This window comes from Lepidochelys kempii, chromosome 1, assembly GCF_965140265.1.
Source record: "Lepidochelys kempii isolate rLepKem1 chromosome 1, rLepKem1.hap2, whole genome shotgun sequence".
Lineage (NCBI taxonomy): Eukaryota > Metazoa > Chordata > Testudines > Cheloniidae > Lepidochelys > Lepidochelys kempii.
In genome coordinates, this window is record NC_133256.1 from 107,656,372 (window position 1) to 107,675,603 (window position 19,232).

At 44.4% G+C, this 19,232-nt stretch overlaps 1 protein-coding gene across 9 annotated transcripts in view; it reads left to right on the forward strand.

Annotated features, from left to right (window-relative positions):
• Window positions 1-9,482: 9,482 nt before the first annotated feature.
• The window catches only part of NAXD (NAD(P)HX dehydratase), a 72,209-nt gene continuing 62,459 nt past the window's right edge, over window positions 9,483-19,232 (forward strand). The window contains exons 1-3 of one of the 9 annotated variants that reach the window (XM_073349792.1): window positions 9,505-9,611; window positions 13,402-13,773; window positions 16,390-16,540. In XM_073349792.1, coding sequence (XP_073205893.1) covers window positions 9,545-9,611; window positions 13,402-13,773; window positions 16,390-16,540 — 590 coding nt within the window. In that variant the 5' untranslated portion in view covers window positions 9,505-9,544. The other 8 variants (XM_073349783.1, XR_012159579.1, XM_073349769.1 and 5 more) reach the window with 8 other exon arrangements.

Consider the following 19,232-nt stretch of genomic DNA (forward strand, 5'->3'; position numbering starts at 1 on the left):
GCCGGCCGGCCGAGAGCTCCTCTCTGCCCCCTGGCCCCACCCCCTGCTTCTCTCTGCCCCCTGGCCGGACCCCTGTGCACCTCCAGCTGTGGGCAGTCTCTGCTTCCCACCACCTGTGGGGCCCTGCCTGTCCCCTCGGAGCTGAGCCGCTTGGGACTGGTGCAGAAGCCTGGCCAGTCTCAGCCAGCTGTGAGGAGGGACAGTGCTGGGGGGCTTGGCTGGTGTGTCTTGAGGGAGCCCAGCAGGGGCAGGCCCTGGCCTGGTTGATCGCGCCACTCCCGAGGGGCCGGAGCGATTCCCATTCCTGGTTGTGCTGCCGGCTCATCCCAGCAGACAGTCGCCTCCCAGCAGGGTTGGTGAATGTGGCCGGGAGGCAAGGCGTGGAGGAGTGGTGGGCTGTGAAGGGGTGGGGAAGAGCTGTGTGTGTTGGGGCACTCGGGAGTGCGGGTTCTGTGCAGGGGGGGGTGGAGCTGTGGGCAGGGGTGGTGTGCAGGGCGCTGTGCATTTGTGTGTAGGGATCTGTGGGGGGCTGGGCATAGGGAGTAGGGGGGCTGTGTGGCGCAGCATGGGCCCACCCCCGGAGGGGAAGGGGCATGCTGGCAGCACAGGGCCGGGTGGGCCACTCTGCGTCTGGCAACTGCTGGTTTGTAAATAGTGCCCTTATGCTGGGCGGAGCGGGGCTGCCCCTGCCATGCCATGACCTATTGCCCCTGGCTGGCCCCTCGCTCTGGGGACTGACCTCCCCATGCCATGCTACATTGCCTCCATGGGGGCCCACAAATATATTTGGTGCCAGGCCCACAAAAGATTAATACGGCCCTGTCCATGAGCCCAAGCTGGCTGGCGTGGGCCAGCCGTGGGTTTTTCTTTGCTGTGTAGACATACTCTTGCACACTTTAAAAGATGGATTCTGGATGAGTCCATCTCAAAACAGGACAAATAGTAAACTTGATTTAAGACTACGAATGGGTTAAAAAAGCCAAACTGGATTAAAAAGAGGAAGAGAAGAGAGAGATTTATGTTATACTTCATGACAGAGAATATATCCATATGTATATATTTGTGCAATTACTACCCAACAGAGATAACAAATCAACAACCCAGGAGACTGAAATCTTAAATCTCTCCGTAAAAGATATGCCACAGGCAGCAGCATGTGTTTCTCCCATGCTCACTAATCAAAGTGCCTCAATCCAGTATTGGAGGCACCATTCTTGTGGGGAAGAATGTAGTTCTGTCTTCACGCTCATTCATCCCTTAGCCCTTCTGGTGCAATGCATTACTGGTGTAAATTGAATTACTTCTGTGGACGTAAACCAAGGATGACCCCTGGTTTCTAATACCAACATTCATAGTAGAACAATTGTTACTAATTAAGTTCATCTTGTCTGAGTATGACATATAGCAGAGAGACAAGGTGGGTGAGGTAATATATTTTATTGGACCATCGTCTGTTGTGAGAGAGACAAGCTTTTGAGCCACACAGAGCTCTTCTTCAGGCCTGAGAAAAGTACACCCAGCATCACAGCAAAATAGAACATGAAACAGATTGTTTATCATAAGTAGTTAGAACATATTGTAAGGGACTATTCAAAGTAGCACTTTTAATCCTGATACTGATTTGATTTAACAATTTAACATATTCTCATTAGTAAATGAGATATAATATCAGTGCACAGTTCAACTGTCAACAGTGCAGGCAATCCTTGTGAAAAACAACCAGAAAGGGCACAACTCTGCTCTCAGTTACACTGCTAAAATATACAAATTATTAAACAGAACGGCTGTGAAATCTCAAAGACTAAACAGACATTATTCCCCAGCCAATGAACTTACACTAAGTATATCTTCTGTAGAAATACACTTCTTGATCTGGTAGCAATATATTCCTAGTCAAAATCCTTAGTACTACATATGTTAGTAATTAACATTTGGATTGTCTACATCTTTTTTCATCACTTTTCCTTGCTTTGTTTTCAGTAATAATGTTATGAAGATGTCAGTACTGGTAATCTGAAATTATTTAACAGTAAACGCATTCTTTGATTGCAAATCAGGCTACTGAGCATAGGCAGAGTAGTTTAACCAGCCAAAGAGAAAGGGGCTTTCTTTGATCTCAGTAGAAAAACTCCCTTTGATCAATCAGGTAGACAGTGAGAAAGATAAAGTGTTTGATTGAAGTCAGTGGCTGTAGGATAAGGCCCAAAGAACCTTAGCTTTTACCTGGCTCCTTTTAAGTGGGCCCAATTCAAAGTGAGTGAATATCCAGTTTGATCTTAAACTGCCTTAATGTCAAAAACACATATTAGGATTCCCGCTTCAGTAAAGGGATTATGTTATGTTATAGCAAAATTGATGGCTGGGACCAAGTTAATAACTGAACAAATGAATTAGATCCTGGGTGAGATCATTTAAAATATGACCAGTGTTTGAGCTAGTGTGTATGTTTATTTGGCAAATCTGATAAAATACTTTAGCAGCAGGAAGGATTAAATTTTGTTATGCTGAAGGGTATTAATAGCCGCCAACAAGCAGGCCTTTGATCTGCAGACCTTGTAAAAGCTAATAGGTGTGCTAACCATCCTTCTTTCAGGCTAAATGGAAGAAGCATTAAGCCCCTTTATGAAGAGAGATAGCTTACTCCTTGGGGCACTCTGTGCCAAAAAATTAAAAATTCTGCGCAAAATATTTTAAAATTCTGCTAAATTGTGCAAATTTTATTTGTCAAAATAGCAGTACATAATCATGCCAGCTTCAATTATTTTGGTAATTTATTTCAAAATACCTGTCAGCAACTATGTCTGTAACAATACAGACAAACACAAAAATTCCCCCAGGAGTAGAGAGTTAAAGAAACCCCTGTGACAACCAATTCCTGTTTCTCTGCCCCCTTCGGCCCCCACAGAGCCCAGCTGAGGGCCCAGACACCCACAACCCCTTCCCTCAAGAGCCTACCTGTGGGCCCTCTCAGCCAATACACCCAACCCTCCTCCTCCCCAGAGCTTAACCATGGGGGCTCCCAGCCCATATACCTGCATCCCCTATCCTTCCCCCCCTGAGCCCAGCTGCAGGGCCCCCCTTACCCAGACACCTGTCCTCCTCTCCCCTGGAGCCCAGGGATCCAGAGGGAAAAACTTCCTGATACTCAGTTCCAGGCTTACACAGTTTCCTGATGACAGGTTTCAGAGTGGCAGCAGTGTTAGTCTGTATCAGCAAAAACAACGAGGAGTCTTTGTGGCACCTTAGAGACTAGCAAGTTAATTTGAAAATAAGCTTTCGTGGGCTAGATCGCACTTCATCAGATGCATGGAGTGGAATGTGTTGAACCGCTTCCTAGCAACTAAAAAAGATGCAGTGTGCCCGATTATGATAGTTTGGCCAGAAAAATTTATAAGACTAATTTATGACCTTTGAAATGGACATAGAGTTTATGCTCTCGTTATTTGGGGAAGGATGGCCTTGTGGCTTAAGCATATGACTACAAATCAGAAGATCTGGGTTCACTTCCTAGCTCTCCCTCAGAATTCCTACAGGACTTTGGGCAACCTACAGAACCTTTTGAAAATTCTGGCCATAATCTCATTGTCCCTTAGTTTCTCCATGTATATAAAATGGGGATAATATTTCCCAATTTCACAGTCAATTTGTGAAAATGGATTCATAAATGTTTTTAAAAAGCATTGATTTCCACCAATGGAAATGACTATATAAGTGGAAGTTTATTTATATTTATTAATTATTATTACTATTATTATACTGATTGGACCAGATCCTCATGTAGGCCCTGATCCTACAAACATTAGGGTGAATCTACAGTGCAGCTGGAAGTGTGCTTCTAGCATTGGTAAAGACACATTAAAACCAGCAGTGCAGTCACGGGTAGCATCAGCAGCAGCTTGGGCTGACTGCCTGAGTACAAACTCACCTGGACCCCCTTGGTACCAACTTAAGTGTCTAGCCTGAGCCACTGCCCATTCTACCCCACCAGCTACACTGCTATTTTTAGAACTTTAGCAGAGCTAGTGTGTATCTGCCTACCTGAGCTGAGAAGCACCCTCCAAGCTACAATGTAGACATACCCATTATCTCCTCATGGTAATAATGTTAAATGGGTGCATGTTTGCAGGATCCGGGCCCTAGTGTAAATTGTGTCAATGAATCTACACCAATTTATGCCACTAGAGGATCTGCCCCATCATTTTGAGTGTCTCTGTCTTAATTGAATTTAAAGTTTTTGGGGTGTTTTGTTGTTGTTTTTCAAGGCAGGGGCCATATTTTCCCTATATGTGTGTACAGTACGTAGAACAGTGAGGCTCTGATCACTGATACGCTATCAAAATACAAATAAATAATAAATAAAATTTAGTCATTGACCCTATTATAAAGCTGCCTTCTATGACTCAACAGTATGAGTACCAACCACAGGGCAGACTGTGAAGAACCAGGGCACAAATCCCAAATTGGTTGTGAATTCTATATGTAGATTTTGCCAACAAATTATCAAGTGTAATCTCATCAGCCACTGTAACAGCCTAAACATGAAGTCTATTGACATCTCAATCTGGGACAGTTACTCAGATTTGTCACCTAAAAAGAAGGGCTCAGGTATAGGAATCTCCTTCACATCCTCTGCAGTGAAGACCAAAGCAAAGAATTCATTTAGCTTCTTCGCAATGGCCTTGTCTTCCTTGAGTGCTCCTTTAGCACCTTGACAGGTTTCAGAGTAGCAGCCGTGTTAGTCTGTATTTGCAAAAAGAAAAGGAGTACTAATGGCACCTTAGAGCATCTTGGTCATCCAGTGGTCCCACTTACTGTTTGGCAGGCTTCCTACTTCTGATGTACTTAAAAAACTTTTTGCTGTCAGTTTTTGGGTCTTTTTCTATTTACTCTTCATATTCCTTTTGGCCTGCCTAATTCTACTTTTAAACTTGGCTTGCCAGAGTTTATGCTGGTTTCTATTTTCCTCAGTAGGATTTGACTTCCAATTTTTAAAGGATGCCTTTTTGCCTCTAACAGCCTCTCTGTTGTTTAGACTTGGTGGCATTTTGTTTTGGTCCTCTTACTATTTTTTTAAAATTTGGGATATACATTTAATTTGAGTTTCTATTGTGGTGTTTTTAAAAAGTTTGCAGGCATTTCATTCTTGTGACTGTTCCTTTTAATTTCCATTTCACTAGTTTCCTCATTTTTGTGTAGTTCCCCTTTTCTAAAGTTAAATGCTACTGTGGTGGGCTTCTTTGGTATTTGCCCTCCAGCCCAGAGATGTTAAATTTATTTATATTATGGTCGCTATTACCTAGCTAATGGTTCAACTATATCCATCTCTTTGACCAGATCCTGTGCTCCATTTTGGATTAAATCAAGAATTGCCTCTCCCCTTGTGGTTGCATGACTAGCTGCTCCAAGAAGCAGTCATTTATGGTGTCTGGAAATTTTATCTCTGCATCCCGTCCTGAGGTGACATGTACCCAGTCAATATGGGGATAGTTGAAATCCCCCATTATTATTAAGTTTCCTAGTTTTATAGCCTCTCTAATCACCCTGAGCATTTCACAATCACCATCACCATCCTAGTCAGGTGGTTGGTAGTATATTCCGTGTGTTATACTCTTATTATTCCAGCATGGAATTTCTATCCATAGAGATTCTATGGGACAGTTTGAGTCATGTATGATTTTTACTGTATTTGTCTCTATATTTTTCTTTACATCTGAAGAAGTGAGTTTTTACCCACAAAGGCTTATGCCCAAATAAATCTGTTAGTCTTTAAGGTGCCACCGGTCTCCTTGTTGTTTTTGTGGTTACAGACTAACACAGCTACTCCCTGATACTTGACAACCTACTTTGTCATTCCTATATATTTTGTACCCTGGTATTAACCTGTCATTATTCCATCAAGTTTGTGTGATCCCAATTATATCAATATCCTCATTTAATACCAGGCACTCAAGTTCACCCATTTTAGTATTTAGCCTTCTAGCATTTGTATACAAGCACCTGTAAAATGTATCACTTTTTAGTTGTCTGCCTTCATGTGATGTAATTGAATGGGACTCTTTTTCATTTGACTGTTTCTGTTCAGTTCCTAACTGTACTTTATCAACTTCTATTCTCTCCTCTTTACTAGATAAAGAGAGAGAGAGAGAGAGAAATCCCCATTAATATATCCTCCCTTATAAGGTGCTTCTGTCTGAACCGTGTGCTCCTCTGTTCCTGTCGGCTCTCCCCCAGCCCTTGGTTTAAAAACTGCTCTACAACCTTTTTAATTTTACATGCCAGCAATCTAGTTCCCTTTTGGTTTATGTAGCGCTCATCCCTCCTTTATAGGCTCCTCCTTTCCCAAATGGTTCCCCAGTTCCTAATATACCTAAAATCCTCCTCCTCACGCCATTCATGCATTGTGACCCTGCAGATCTCCCTGTCTAACTGGCCCTATGTGGGAACTGGAAACATTTCAGACAATGCTATCATGGAAGTCCTGAACTTCAATCTCTTACCTAGCAGCCTATATTTGGCCTCTAGGACCTCTCTCCTATCTTTCTCTGTCATTGGTACCTACACCTACGACAAAACCACCAGCTCCTCCCCAGCACTGCACATAATCCCGTCTAGATGTCTTGAGAGGACCGCAACCTTTGCATCCAGCAAGCAATTCACTATGAGGTTGTCCCAGTCATCACAAAGCCAGCTATCTATATTTCTAATGATCAGATCCCCCATTACTTTTCTCTCTCTCTTCCTTATAACTGGCCTCCCGCAGAGAGAGATCCTCAGTATGAGTGGATAATACCATGACATCCATCTGAAAGGAGGGTCCCAGCTATGCGACTGTTTTGTTCCATTCCAGTTTGAGATTCTCCTTCCCCAAGACTTTCATCCTCCTCAACAGCACAGAGCCTGTCAGAGTGGGGGGTGGGACCGCTCTACTCTGTCCGAGAAAGCCTCATCTATGTACCTTTCTCTCTCCCTTAGCTTCTCCAGTTCAGCTATTCTGGACTCAAGAACCCGTACTCAGTCCCTGAGGCCATCAGCTCCTTGCACTGAATGCACACATACGCCACCTGCCCACAAGGCTTGTAATCATACATGCTGCATTCAGTGCAATAAACTGGATTGCTGTAGGACTTCTGCCTGCAGTTTTTTTTTTTACTCCTGCACCATTTTTGGGGTTGTTCTGTTTTGTTGAGGTGGGGAGGGGGGAAGGTGTTTATTAGCCTAACTCAGGGGTTCCCAAACTTGGTTCGTGGCTTGTTTGTGGCCCTGCGGGCCACAAGACGCTTTGTTTACCTGAGCGTTCGCAGGTACGGCCACTCACAGCTCCCAGTGACTGCGGTTCCCGGTTCCCAGACATTTAGAGAATGTAGCTGGCTCCCTCTCTAAACTTCCTCGCAAAACACTCAGTTTCCTGCTCCTGTTCACTAGCTCCTCTGGTCACTTAGGAGCTGGCTTTTTAAACCCTTGTTCTCCCTGAATAGCCCTCCCCTGGTTAATAGTTAATGGATCCTAAAGGGATTAGGGATCAAGGCCTTGTTAAGAAGTTCTCAGCCTTGCCTAGCAGGCCACTAAACTCAGCACATACAGGCCCCTGCAAACAGTCCTATACTACAGTCCAGCAGCAAACACACAACAAACAAACAGACAACACACTCACCCCAAAGGTCATGTAGCCGCTCCTCTTTCATCTGGAGAACTCCCTTGCAAAACTCCCGTTTGCTACTCCTGTTTCTGTAATTAACAACTTCCTATCTTGTCATCTATCACTTTTATATTTAGCACAAAATACATCTTTGGTGCAGCTGCCAGTATCCTGTGTACTAAGAGCAGGAGATGTCTTGATGGGAGTCAACAGACATTTATTTTCTTCTTGCTCACCCACAGTCGACAAATGATCATGAGAAACAATATTATAAGGTGGCTCTGTACATGATGCCAGGTTCCAGACATGTTTACTCTGGAGTTGGAATTTTGTAATTCCACAACATAATATTCCATTCCTTGGGTCAAATTCCCTGGAATAGCTAAAGCTCATTAGCAACTGGACTTCTTTTGGGCTGCCATGCAATCTGTACATCAGCTCAGGAAAAAGGAGGTTACTCATGCTAAATGAGTTCAGAGGAAATTTGCCCAAACTGGTATTTTTTTTACATTCATAGCAAACACGAAGAACCTATATTAAGGAAATGCAACTAAAAATAATTAAATTAAGTAATACTTGACAATGACCCTAAATTTTAAAAAATGACTGGAGAAAATATCATTTGTCTTGTCCCTACCAGAATATGAATTAACTAAACCATTAAAACTGTAGTGACTTCTCCCTGTTGTTAGACCAGGTGTTTATATGAGTTGATATCAAAAGTATTCTTGGTAGAACTGTGCATGAATCCAGGACAGAAATTAAAACTGTCCTGAGCCTTAATGTCTCAGATTTCTTATGAGCCAAATCCAACCTCACCGGCTCTCCTTGGCTAGCCTCCTCTTTTAATTTGTTACCTGGGTTTCATATGTGAAATACAGCTAAGGATGACCATAATCGTGGCATTTGCATTCACCCTGGCCATGTTCTGGAGTTAATGAAAGTACTTCAATAATCCCATTTTAATGATCTGCCACGAGATATAAATAACAGTTTATAGATGACTCTCACTCATAAATCAGAGTGTCACACAGACGACCCTGGTCAGGTGAGGGAGACAGAGAGCTTTTTGAAAGAAGAGATCAAATTAAAAGATGGAAAAGATAATTTATGGGTTATTTTAACTGGTGCAAAAAAAAATAAATTAAACCAGCAGCTTGAAAAGCCTATATGAGAAATTTATCTTGTATATGAAAAGTAAATCCTGATTTGAACAATCTCATTTACATTTTAACAGCATCCTGGGTTTGGATTTTTAACCCTAGTCTTTTGTCAAGCAACAATCCTAAACTAAATCCAGACCCTTTGGCAAGTTTGCAAATTGCAACATTGATAACTTCTTCAAGGGCAGATTTTACAATCTGTTGGGCCTCAAGAGGTCAGAATGAGGGGGAATCAAACAGTTTCTGTCTCTGGTCTTGGATTCTGGAGGGGAAGAGTGGGCTGGATTTAGTACAGGGCAGTGACTCCCTTTCAAAATTTAAGTGCCCATGTTGTTCCTTGCTTTGGGTTTAGGTTTTCCCCTCCTCTGCTTTACACCTATCTTTTGGCTAATGCATAATATTGTTTGCAGTCCACTTCAAGCAGGAGTGGTGAAACCTTCACTCTTTTCTCAGTCTGTGCAGCAGGGGGTGGGAGAGGTGGCTCCTGGTGCACATTTGTTGCCTTAGATCAGCAGGTAAAATGCCCTCAGCAGCCCTGACACCCTCTCGAGCCTGAGTGCATTCTGTACACACTGGAGCAGAGCAGGCTACTCCCCTCCAGCCGGCAGCACGGCTCTGATGTGTCTGTCAGGAGCTCGGCTAGAGCCGGGATTGGCTGCCGCTCGTGGGTGTGCCCCAGAGGAAGGCGTGGCGCTGCGGGCTTGTGTGGGCAGCCCGCGGCGGCGTGGAGCCGGAAGCAGCGCTGATGAGTTGTGTCAGGCGCTTGCCTGTGTGTTTGGCAGGAGGTGGTGTGAGCCCCGCTTGGTGGCTAGGTAAGAGGAGAGTGCAGAGCGGTGCGTGCGGGGCCCGTGCTGGGGCCGTTCCCAGGCCCCCATCCGAGATGATTTGGGGAAGGGGCACTGTCACCACTTGTGTGCTCGCAGCACTGGCCTCGGCTGTAGTTACGATCATCTGGCTGCAGTATGACAAAGGTATAAGCCCTCTCCACTGGGTCTCTCGCCAGCAGGGTATGGGGGACCCGCAGCTTCGTTTGGGCGGCAGCTGCCGCCAGCCTAAGCGAATGGCGGAAGCTTTTCCCGGCTCGCCACGGGCCAGACAGGTGTGTGCGCTGGGCGCGCGTCGCCGGCTTTCTGAAAACTGCTGGACGAAGCAAAGTGCCCTGTGCCCAAGCAGGGTCTCCACTCGTCAAAGAAACTGCCCCTTGGTCTGGGTTGCCTGGACTTGATGCTCTTCAGGGCACCCCACCCTTCTGACTCCCCCGCGGAGTTTCACAGGCGCGGGGCGGAGGAATTAGAAAGCAAAGCCGTGGGTGGGTGTCTTCCCGGAGCAGTGCCACGGGAAGCATTGGAAGAAGGAGCTCAGGAAGAGGGTTGCGCTGTCGGAGACAGGGCCTCCGCTGAGAACAGCAATGCGTTGTCATTTGATTTCAGTCGTGCCTTGTATTTACAACGGTCTGTACAAATTTTAGCTAACGTTTAGGCCCAACCTATACATTGTGCCTTCCTCGTTTTGTATAAAACCTAGTATCCATGGAAATGTGTGGAATGAATATAAACTGTTCTTTAGTCAATTGGGTGAAGGCTTTCCCGTGCCATGTTCGCAGTCCAGGGTTTCAGCATGACCCTGCCAAAGTGAAACTCACTAGCGTCCAAAGAGGAGTGAGATGTAAATAGCAGGCAACGATACATGGGCGTGGAGAGCTATAGCTGACGGCTTTATTTTTTTGGAGGTGGTGTTTGGTAAGAAGATATTGATTATTGAAGAGGTGATTCGGCTGCTCAGGCAGGAGCTGTCTGTTAACAAGAGGGTTCACATCACACGGACCAGTTTTCAGCACAGGGGCCTCGGTGTTTGCCTATCGCCTAACACAAGGACCTCTCCAAGTGCGCCTGGAATAAAAAATAATACATCCAGGCGCAACGCTTCCACACCTGCCTGTTACCGTGGTGGTGGACTAGCGACTAGCGACTCTCCCGGGGGCATGACGCGAGGGGAGCGGGGTGTTGGCCAGGAGCTGCCGAGAGCAGGGCTGAGGGCCGGCCACGGCCGAGGGTTGGTTGTTTAAGGAGCCAGCCGCGGCCTGACTCGAGCGGCAGGTGCTGTCTGTGTGTCACCGCTGCGTGGCCCGGGCCTGGCCCGGGCGAGCGAGCTCGGAGCTGCGGCGCGGGCCCCGCTCCCAGCAGCCGCGGGCCGGCCCGGCTGAGCCCCGGCGTGCGGGGTGAGGTAGCGCGCAGTGCGCGGTGACGCCGGGCGGGCGGGCGGGCGTCTGGGCGCGGAGCTGCCTGCGGCGCCCTGTGTGTGAGAGAGGGGGGGGGGGAGGGCAGCGTGCGGGGCTCCGGCCGCGGCGGGCGGGGGCGCCGTGTGATGAGCAGCGAGCGGGGCCTAGCAGCTCAGCCAGCGTCCTGCCGGGGCCCGGGGAGCGGCCGCGCCCGGCTGACTGGCTGAGCGGGCGGCGCCCTGCGCCTGCGGGGCCGCGGCTCCGTCTGCAGGGGACCCGGACCGGGCGGCGGCGGCCGGAAAGTTTGTTTGCGTGGGGGGGCGGCGGGCTGGGATGCGGGGCCCGGCGCTGGCTTCTCCGCCACTTGCCGCTGCGCCGCCGGGGCTGTAGGCGAGGCCGGGCGGGCGCTACCCCCCCCCCCCAGCTCTCCCCGGGTGCGCGGCCATTGCAGCGCCGGCCGGCCGGCCGAGGATGATCACCAACACGCGGGGCTTCCTGTGGTCCGACCTGGAGACGCGGGCGCTGCTGGAGATCTGGGGCGAGGCCGACGTGCAGTCGGCGCTGGACGGGAACTTTCGGAACAGCCATGTGTACCGGGACGTGGCCTGCCGCCTGGCCGAGCTGGGCTTCGAGCGCACCCCGGAGCAGTGCCGCATCCGCATCAAGGGCCTCAAGCGCCAGTACTACCAGGCCCGGGACGGGCTGAAGAAGAACGGGCACGCCCGCAAGATCTGCAAGTACTACGACGAGATGGACCGGATCCTCAGCTGCCGGGGCGGGCCGGACAGCGCGCCCGAGCTGCTGGCCCAGCCCGCCGACGGCGTCCAGCCCGCCGCCGGGCCGCCCACGCCGGGCACCCCCCACAACAGCCGCGAGCCCGACACCGAGCTCGACGAGGACGCCGAGCTCGAGTCCCCCCACGACCACTTCACCGAGGACTCGGGCGAGTGCTCGTCCTACGCCGAGCACCCCATCAAGGTGGAGTGCCCCCCGTTCGCCATCCCCGTGCCACCCGCCGAGGGTAAGTACCAGCTGCCGGGCCGGGGAGCCCCACCCCGTATGCACGCTGGTAGGGGTATCCCTCCCCCCGTCTTTGCCCCCATATCCTCTGTCCCTCCCCCCCATACAATAGAAGTACTAGCGCCTCTAGCTAACGTGCTTCCAATCGCTTCTGCACTGGCCTCTTCCCTTCCAGACTCCTCTCATCCTCTTCAAGGGGAACTGGATTAAAACGTCTTTAGTGTCTTTAACCCCTCCCCCCCCCCCCACTGTGGAGTCCTATCTCCTCCATTTAATTTCTCTTCTCCTTTTTGCCCTTCTCCTTCCCTATCCCAGTGTTTCGTCCCTTTGGCTCTTCCCAGAATGAAAGCAGGAGTGGAAAGGAATTAGTTCATGAAGCTCTTAAAAATTACTAAGTAAATAGTTGCAATATGGGGGAGGGAGAATGAAGGGTCTCTAGTTTTCATTCGTTTGTTATCAATAGGAAACAAATAGGAAACTAAAGTAGAGATAAGATAGGAGGTGCCAAACAGTTCTGGATAAAAATGGCAGCATCCTCATCATTCCTGCTATGTTTAAACTTTGCTATAGATGCTATGCAGTTCTGTTTATCACTGTGTAACTATTATTTTTTAAAAATAGTTCGCTATGATAATAGTTAGGAAAATGTTCTGTTTGTTTTTATCTATGTACTGTCATTTGTGGGCCACAAACCTAACTGGGCTTTTTCTAGAACTCGTATTTGACTCAGTTGAATAGTACAGTTGGGGGGAGGGGAGTAGAAAGCAACATAAAGCCTGCCCCTTTCCCTGTTGCCCTTTGTACTCTGCACAAATGTTTTTTAAAGTCCAGTCTTGTGCTGTGGGTATTTGTCTAAAACCTGACTCTGTCTTTGGAACACTCGGAAGTTAGCCAATTGGTTGACATTTAACCAATCTCCTTTTTATACATAAATCTCATCAAAGTGTTGTTTACACTAACATCTTTTTTGAAATGCAAATCTAAAATGCCAGCAGGCTGAAGCTCAATTCTGATTAGCGTAATTACCTGCAATACACAAATGAGGCTGTACTGTTGAATAGCTTTCACAAACCTTTTTAAAAGATCAAAAAGCCTCTTCCTATTTTTGAAGTTTAGTACTACAGCAGTTAAAAGGGGTCCCTATTTGATTACATGTTACCTGTATAATTTGTTGGATAAGCATGTATTCCCTATTTTGGTACTCCTTAAAATCATCAGAAATAATCATGCCTAATTTTGAAACAAAATGATACTTTGAGATGGCAAAATAGATCTCCATTTCACAAGGGGAACAGTTTTACTATTTACTTGTTCCTTTTAGTATGTCTGGAAGATTGAAAATAATTTTATCTACTTTGTTTTAGGCTTTAAACAAATCAATGCTCAAACCAGTACACAACCACTCTCTCAACCCAAAAGATCAAAAAAACGCCATGCAAATTTAACACTGGATAAAATGATGGAGAAATTCCTACAACAGAGTGTGGATACAGAAGAGAAATTTTACAAATATGAAGAGCAACGACTTAAAATTGAGGACAAGCGCCGTGAAGCTGAGCATGCTCGAGAACTCCAGATGTTACAAATGTTGGGACAGATGTTGGCAGGAATTTCTTCTACAGTATCACAAAGGTCACAGTCTATACCAACTAGTCCACCTCAGAGAGCAAATCACCGATCATATGGCGATAACTTTAATTATAATGCTATGACAGCAGCACTTTCTCCACCAATAGGTACTTCATTCTATAGCATAAATAAGATCTAATATTATATTTAAAAGATTTGTGCAATGGCTGGTGGTCGTATCTGAAAATAAATGTCTAGCTTTGACTTATTTTCAATATTGTGATGAGTTTTATTTTGTCTGTAAATTGAATTAAAATGCCTTGCCTTGCTATTGTACTGATATTAAAATAAAAAAGACTCTAACAAATTCTAAATATTGAAATAACATTTTGGAAAAGTAATCCATAAGAACTGATCAGTTCATGTCACGTTCAGATCTATATAGAATGCAATTATATATAATATGTTATGGAGCTTAACTTTTACTGGAAATGATCTGGAAGCAAGTGTCTTGCAGCAGAATGAAACAATAGTCTACATAAAATTGAAAAAAGAAATATAGATCTTAACATTTTTGAGTAGTAATCTTGCTGTCAAGGCTGTCATCATACTTGAAAATGTTAATTCAAAGTAATGAAAAAGACCTGGAAAAATAACATGTATTGAGGTTTTTAACAGTGGGTATGTCGGACATGTTTTGAACATTACGGCTGAAGTCCTGGCCCTGCTGAAGTCTAAGGAAGTTTTGCCATTCATTTCAGTAGGGCCTGGATTTCACTCTGGATCAGCGGTTCTCAAACTGTGGGTCGTGACCCCATTTCAGTTGGGGTCGCCAGGGCTGGCGTAGACTTGCTGAGATCCAGGGCCGAAGCTGAAGCCTGAGCTCCACCATCTGGGGCTGAAGCCTGATGGCTTCTGCCCTGGGTGGCAGGGCTTAGGTTACAGGCTAACAGGTTATAGCCCATCAGGTTGGAATGAACAGTTGTTTTGTTTTACTTTTGTTTTTAAAATCATATGTGGGTTCAGTATTCAGTGGATGAGTAGTCTTATTTATATATATAGATAAGCAGAATTAGAAATAAAACTCTGTAAGCCAGTTTCTGGTTCTGGGCAGGCTATCAGAACTTATAGTTTGGACATTTAAAGAGCCAAATAAATGTAAGGCCCAGTTCTGTGTTTCTCTGAAATGAAGTTTCCCAAACTTCTCTTGAAATTTAGTGGAGTCTTGAATAAACAAGGAATGAATGTTTAGGCCTGTTATGGTTTAAGTTAGCATACTTTCTTATTCTATTGAATGGATATCTGGTCTGTAATACTACTTTTTGATGTCATAATAGTTTATCAAAGTTTTTGAGCAATATTTTAATATTTAAATTAGACCCTGTATGTCTACTACAGTTTATTTCTTACCAGTAGTGGTACAGAAAACTACTTAAGCTCCTAAATCTTGAACACAATACATATTTAACCTTAATATTTATTACTTCTAAAATGCATTCACTTTTAATCTGAAAGATGTTCTATTACCTGTGTACTACATTTGATGATGCAGATGTAGTTGTAATTTTGTACTGTAGCAAGAGAAACTCTGAATTGGCTTCCAATCATAAGAGGATTTTTTTTACAGTTTATAATAAAATATGCTTTAAAAGTAATTTAAGGCAACATACTGTATATGTTAATGATTTGGGACCTAAGTTATTTGTATCTAAAGTTGAAGTGAAATCTTTAGGCAGAAGTGAAATCCAGTCTAGAGTTCCTTCTTTTTTTTTTATGTTCTCTTGTTTCCCCCTCATTATAGTCTCTGTTCTAGAAAAGCAAGAAAACTGAAGGTTTTTTAGCAGCCAAGGCACTGTAAGTAGGTTGTGAGGTGTATGGGATGCATGTTTCTTGTAGATTTTATGGTAGAAAACTAGGTAGTTTGTAAAATGTGGAGTAATTTTAAGGGGGAAATATTGCCCTATTTCCAGAGCGGAGATGAGTTTTTTGTTATATTCTGGATTGTGACAATGATATTTTTTGGCCATGCTCCAAGAAGGTTAGTGTTTGATCCCAATGGGAATTGAATGCCTGTATTATAGAAGGTTTCAGAGTAACAGCCGCGTTAGTCTGTATTCACAAAAAGAAAAGGCGTGCTTGTGGCACCTTAGAGACTAACCAATTTATTTGAGCATAAGCTTTCGTGAGCTACAGCTCACAATTTATTTGAGCATAAGCTTTCGTGAGCTACAGCTCACTTCGAAGTGAGCTGTAGCTCACGAAAGCTTATGCTCAAATAAATTGGTTAGTCTCTAAGGTGCCACAAGCACGCCTTTTCTTTATATTATAGAAGTCTTGTCAAAACAAGAGATCAGCCAGGAATATAATTATCATTATTGAACACTATAAAGTGATTTTTGCTACAGTTTAGCTAGTGTGGTTTAATGTTAGATTCTGTAAAGATTGGAGAAAAGGGTTTTCTGCTGACATTGCGCAGAGCCGGTGTTTTCTTGTTTGTTACAGGAATATTTTCAGAGTTGTCTCCTAACTTTCTTAGAACATCTTTTTTTTATTTGTGGTGTTGGTATGGCAAGGACAATTACTGAGTGCAAGACTGAATAGTTTTGTTCAAAGTAAAATTGGAGAGTTTGGGTTTTTTAATCATTCTGTGCGACTATGTAACATCTGTTATAGAAATTGATTACACGAATACTTCTGAATGTTTCAAAATGCACTGAGGTTTCTATCAATTTAAAAAGAAACATTTCTGAAGTAATTTTTTTAATGTTTCTATCTTTTTCTAGTTATCGAGAGAGCCTTTTCACTACACAAAACACATTCTATAAAGGATATGGAGAATATTTTTCAGTTGGTGCGCAATGTTATTCCTCCTCTAACGGCAAAGAAGCATAAAGGTCAAGATGGACGGATAGGCATCGTGGGAGGATGTCAAGAGTAAGTTAAACAGAAATATATATGCTGTTGTTGATTAGGGATTTCAAGTACATGTTTTACTACTTTTTAAAATAATTTACGTTGAAAATACTGTTTTCAAAGGGGGCTTTACTTAGTCGATCATTAGAATCAGAATACGTGTCCCCCTATGTCAGTGATGCAAGACTTAAGGGTTGGCAATTTCTTGGGGGGAAAACTAGTTTAGGTCAGGGCTGGTAAATACCAGTTTAAACTGGGAAACTGGAAGAATAAAATTATTAGAACATACTAATGAAAATTACTGGCAAATATCAAGCAACTTAATAATGATTTTGCAGTAACATGGTCTCTTTTAATTTCAGTTAAAATAAAACAAAAAAGACCTAAAACTGTATGCTAGTGCCTTAGCTACCTCAAACAGAAACTGAAACGTCTGAATCTGGGAATACCCCTTCTTTGCTTTAGCAATGAAAATTACATGTTTGTTAAGCAAACAGAGAAGGGGAATTCCCAGATTCAGACGTTTCATTTTCTGTTTGAGGTAAATTGCCAGACTACCTGTCTAGCCAAATCAAGAGACGGAGTACTGGACTAGTTGGCGTACAGTTGCTGCAACTGAATTCCGGTGTATGGTGACTCAAGTCAAAGTATTTCAGCATGAGCAAAGGTGGAAGACCACTTGACCCAGTCCATGGCTATTTTGAGAAAGTTCATGGTGGCGGCAAAGAGATTCTTAAAGGCAGAAATTGCAAAGAAAAAGTGAATGGGAAGGCAGACCGTATGAGGAAACATTTTGCAAAATGCTGTGGAAAGAAGAAAGACACCAGACTCCCTTTGGCTAAACACATGGATCAGCATTCACGTCGCACTCCCTGTCAGTATCCAGCCCAACTTGGGGAAGCTAATGATCCAACCCGCGGACCAAATTTGGTGTTGAATCCTGGTCCCATGCCACCTGAAGCATGTTGCGCATACACTAAGTAGTAGAACTGGAATCAAACCCTGAGGATGAGTACAGATAATACTTGCATAACCATTGCCAAGTACATCAGATCCAGGTCGGCTAAAGAAAACAAGGAGTAAGTATCATGTTTTTTGAACCAAAAATGGATATTTTTGTAACACAAACAACTCCAAAACTGAAACAGAAATTAAACTTGAAAATTGCAGAATATTTTATGGCTATAATATTCCCTTCTCTTTTATTCAACGTCCAACTTCTCAAGCAATGATTAGCTGCCTAAGGCCAAGCTGCAAAGCATCCAGTTGAAAGCAGGTAGCTGGTGAACTGTTAAACACAAATACTGATGGCTTGAGGATAGTAGCATGCAATAAATTATGTGGAAAAGCATATGGTTGGAGTAATGTGTAGTGACCCAGTGATAGCTAACTGTATGCACACAGGGAAAATTGTGGTTTATGTATCAGTGGTTGTGAGCGCAAGCACTTCTGTATTCACACCACTGCAATGATTTTTGTACAGAGTATGCCTTGTGAGGTATCATTTGAAAACAAATAACATGCTGGTCAATAATATCATTGTACAATATATGTAACAAGGCTGTGTGTGAAACTATAGATACTCACTAATATTATGCTTTAAAGTCTGTGACTAAAAACCAGGCATGTCGGGGAGTTGATAAACAGGTTTTCCTCAGGTAAGAAAAGAGGCCAACACCTCAGGTCAGGTGTGGCCAAATTCAGTGAGTTATCATTTGTATGGGAAGTTGCAGCAGAAAGAGATAATGAGCATAGTAGCAACAGCCAGCGGGGAAGGAACCAGCTTGGAGTCTTATCCTCCCAACCTCATGGCTCCGTTATTCAGCATGAATTAATGAACTTTACCCGAGGGAACCCTTCAGAAGAATGTGTTTCAAATGTTCATGGGACTATAAAGAGAGGGGGAGTGAGCCCCTAAGGGATTCTTTGCCTTAAGAAACCAAGCAATTTGATCTCTGTGATGTCCTGGCCAGGCCATTCAGTAAAAAGCTGGAAAGACTGGATCAGAGGAAAATCCTCTTTAAAACTTAAATTTCGCAAGACAGTCTTTGTTAAACTTTTAGATTGGTGTTTTCACTTTTATTTGTTACCATTTCTGACTTTATCTCTTGAATGCACTTAAAATCTGTGTATTTTTGGTTAAATAAACTTGTTTTACTTTTATTCCAAATCCGCCTACTACTGTGTTTGACTTAAATTGATTATTAATTCCAGTTAAAGCAACAGGCTGCTGTGCTTTTGTGTCTTTAAAGGAGCAACAGACCGTATTACTTCTCTGAATGTTCCAGGATAGGGCTGGACATTTTCAGGGTAGATGGTTTTGGGGAAATTTGGGACTGGGTGTGTGTTGGGGGTCACTTGGCTAATAAAAACAAAAGCTGGTTGAGACCAGAGTCTGGCTGTAGTGTAGCAAGCAGGCTGCTGGAATCAGAGCTGCTGAACCAGTGCTGCTTAACATGCAGTCATTCAGTGCATGCTCGTATGCTGGTTGGGAGCGCCCAGACAGGGAGTTACAGCAGCAGAGCATTTTAAGGCATTCAGAGTTATGGGGCGAGTAGTGACACAACCACTCACTGGTCTGGGGTGAATCTTAAAATGTGACAGAGGTTGAGACTTGGAGCAATAAGACAGGAAAGTACTGTGATACCCTGGCAAGGGAAGCCAAGGCATTAGTAAGTGAATTGTATATTTGTGGTGGTGAGCTACCTGACAG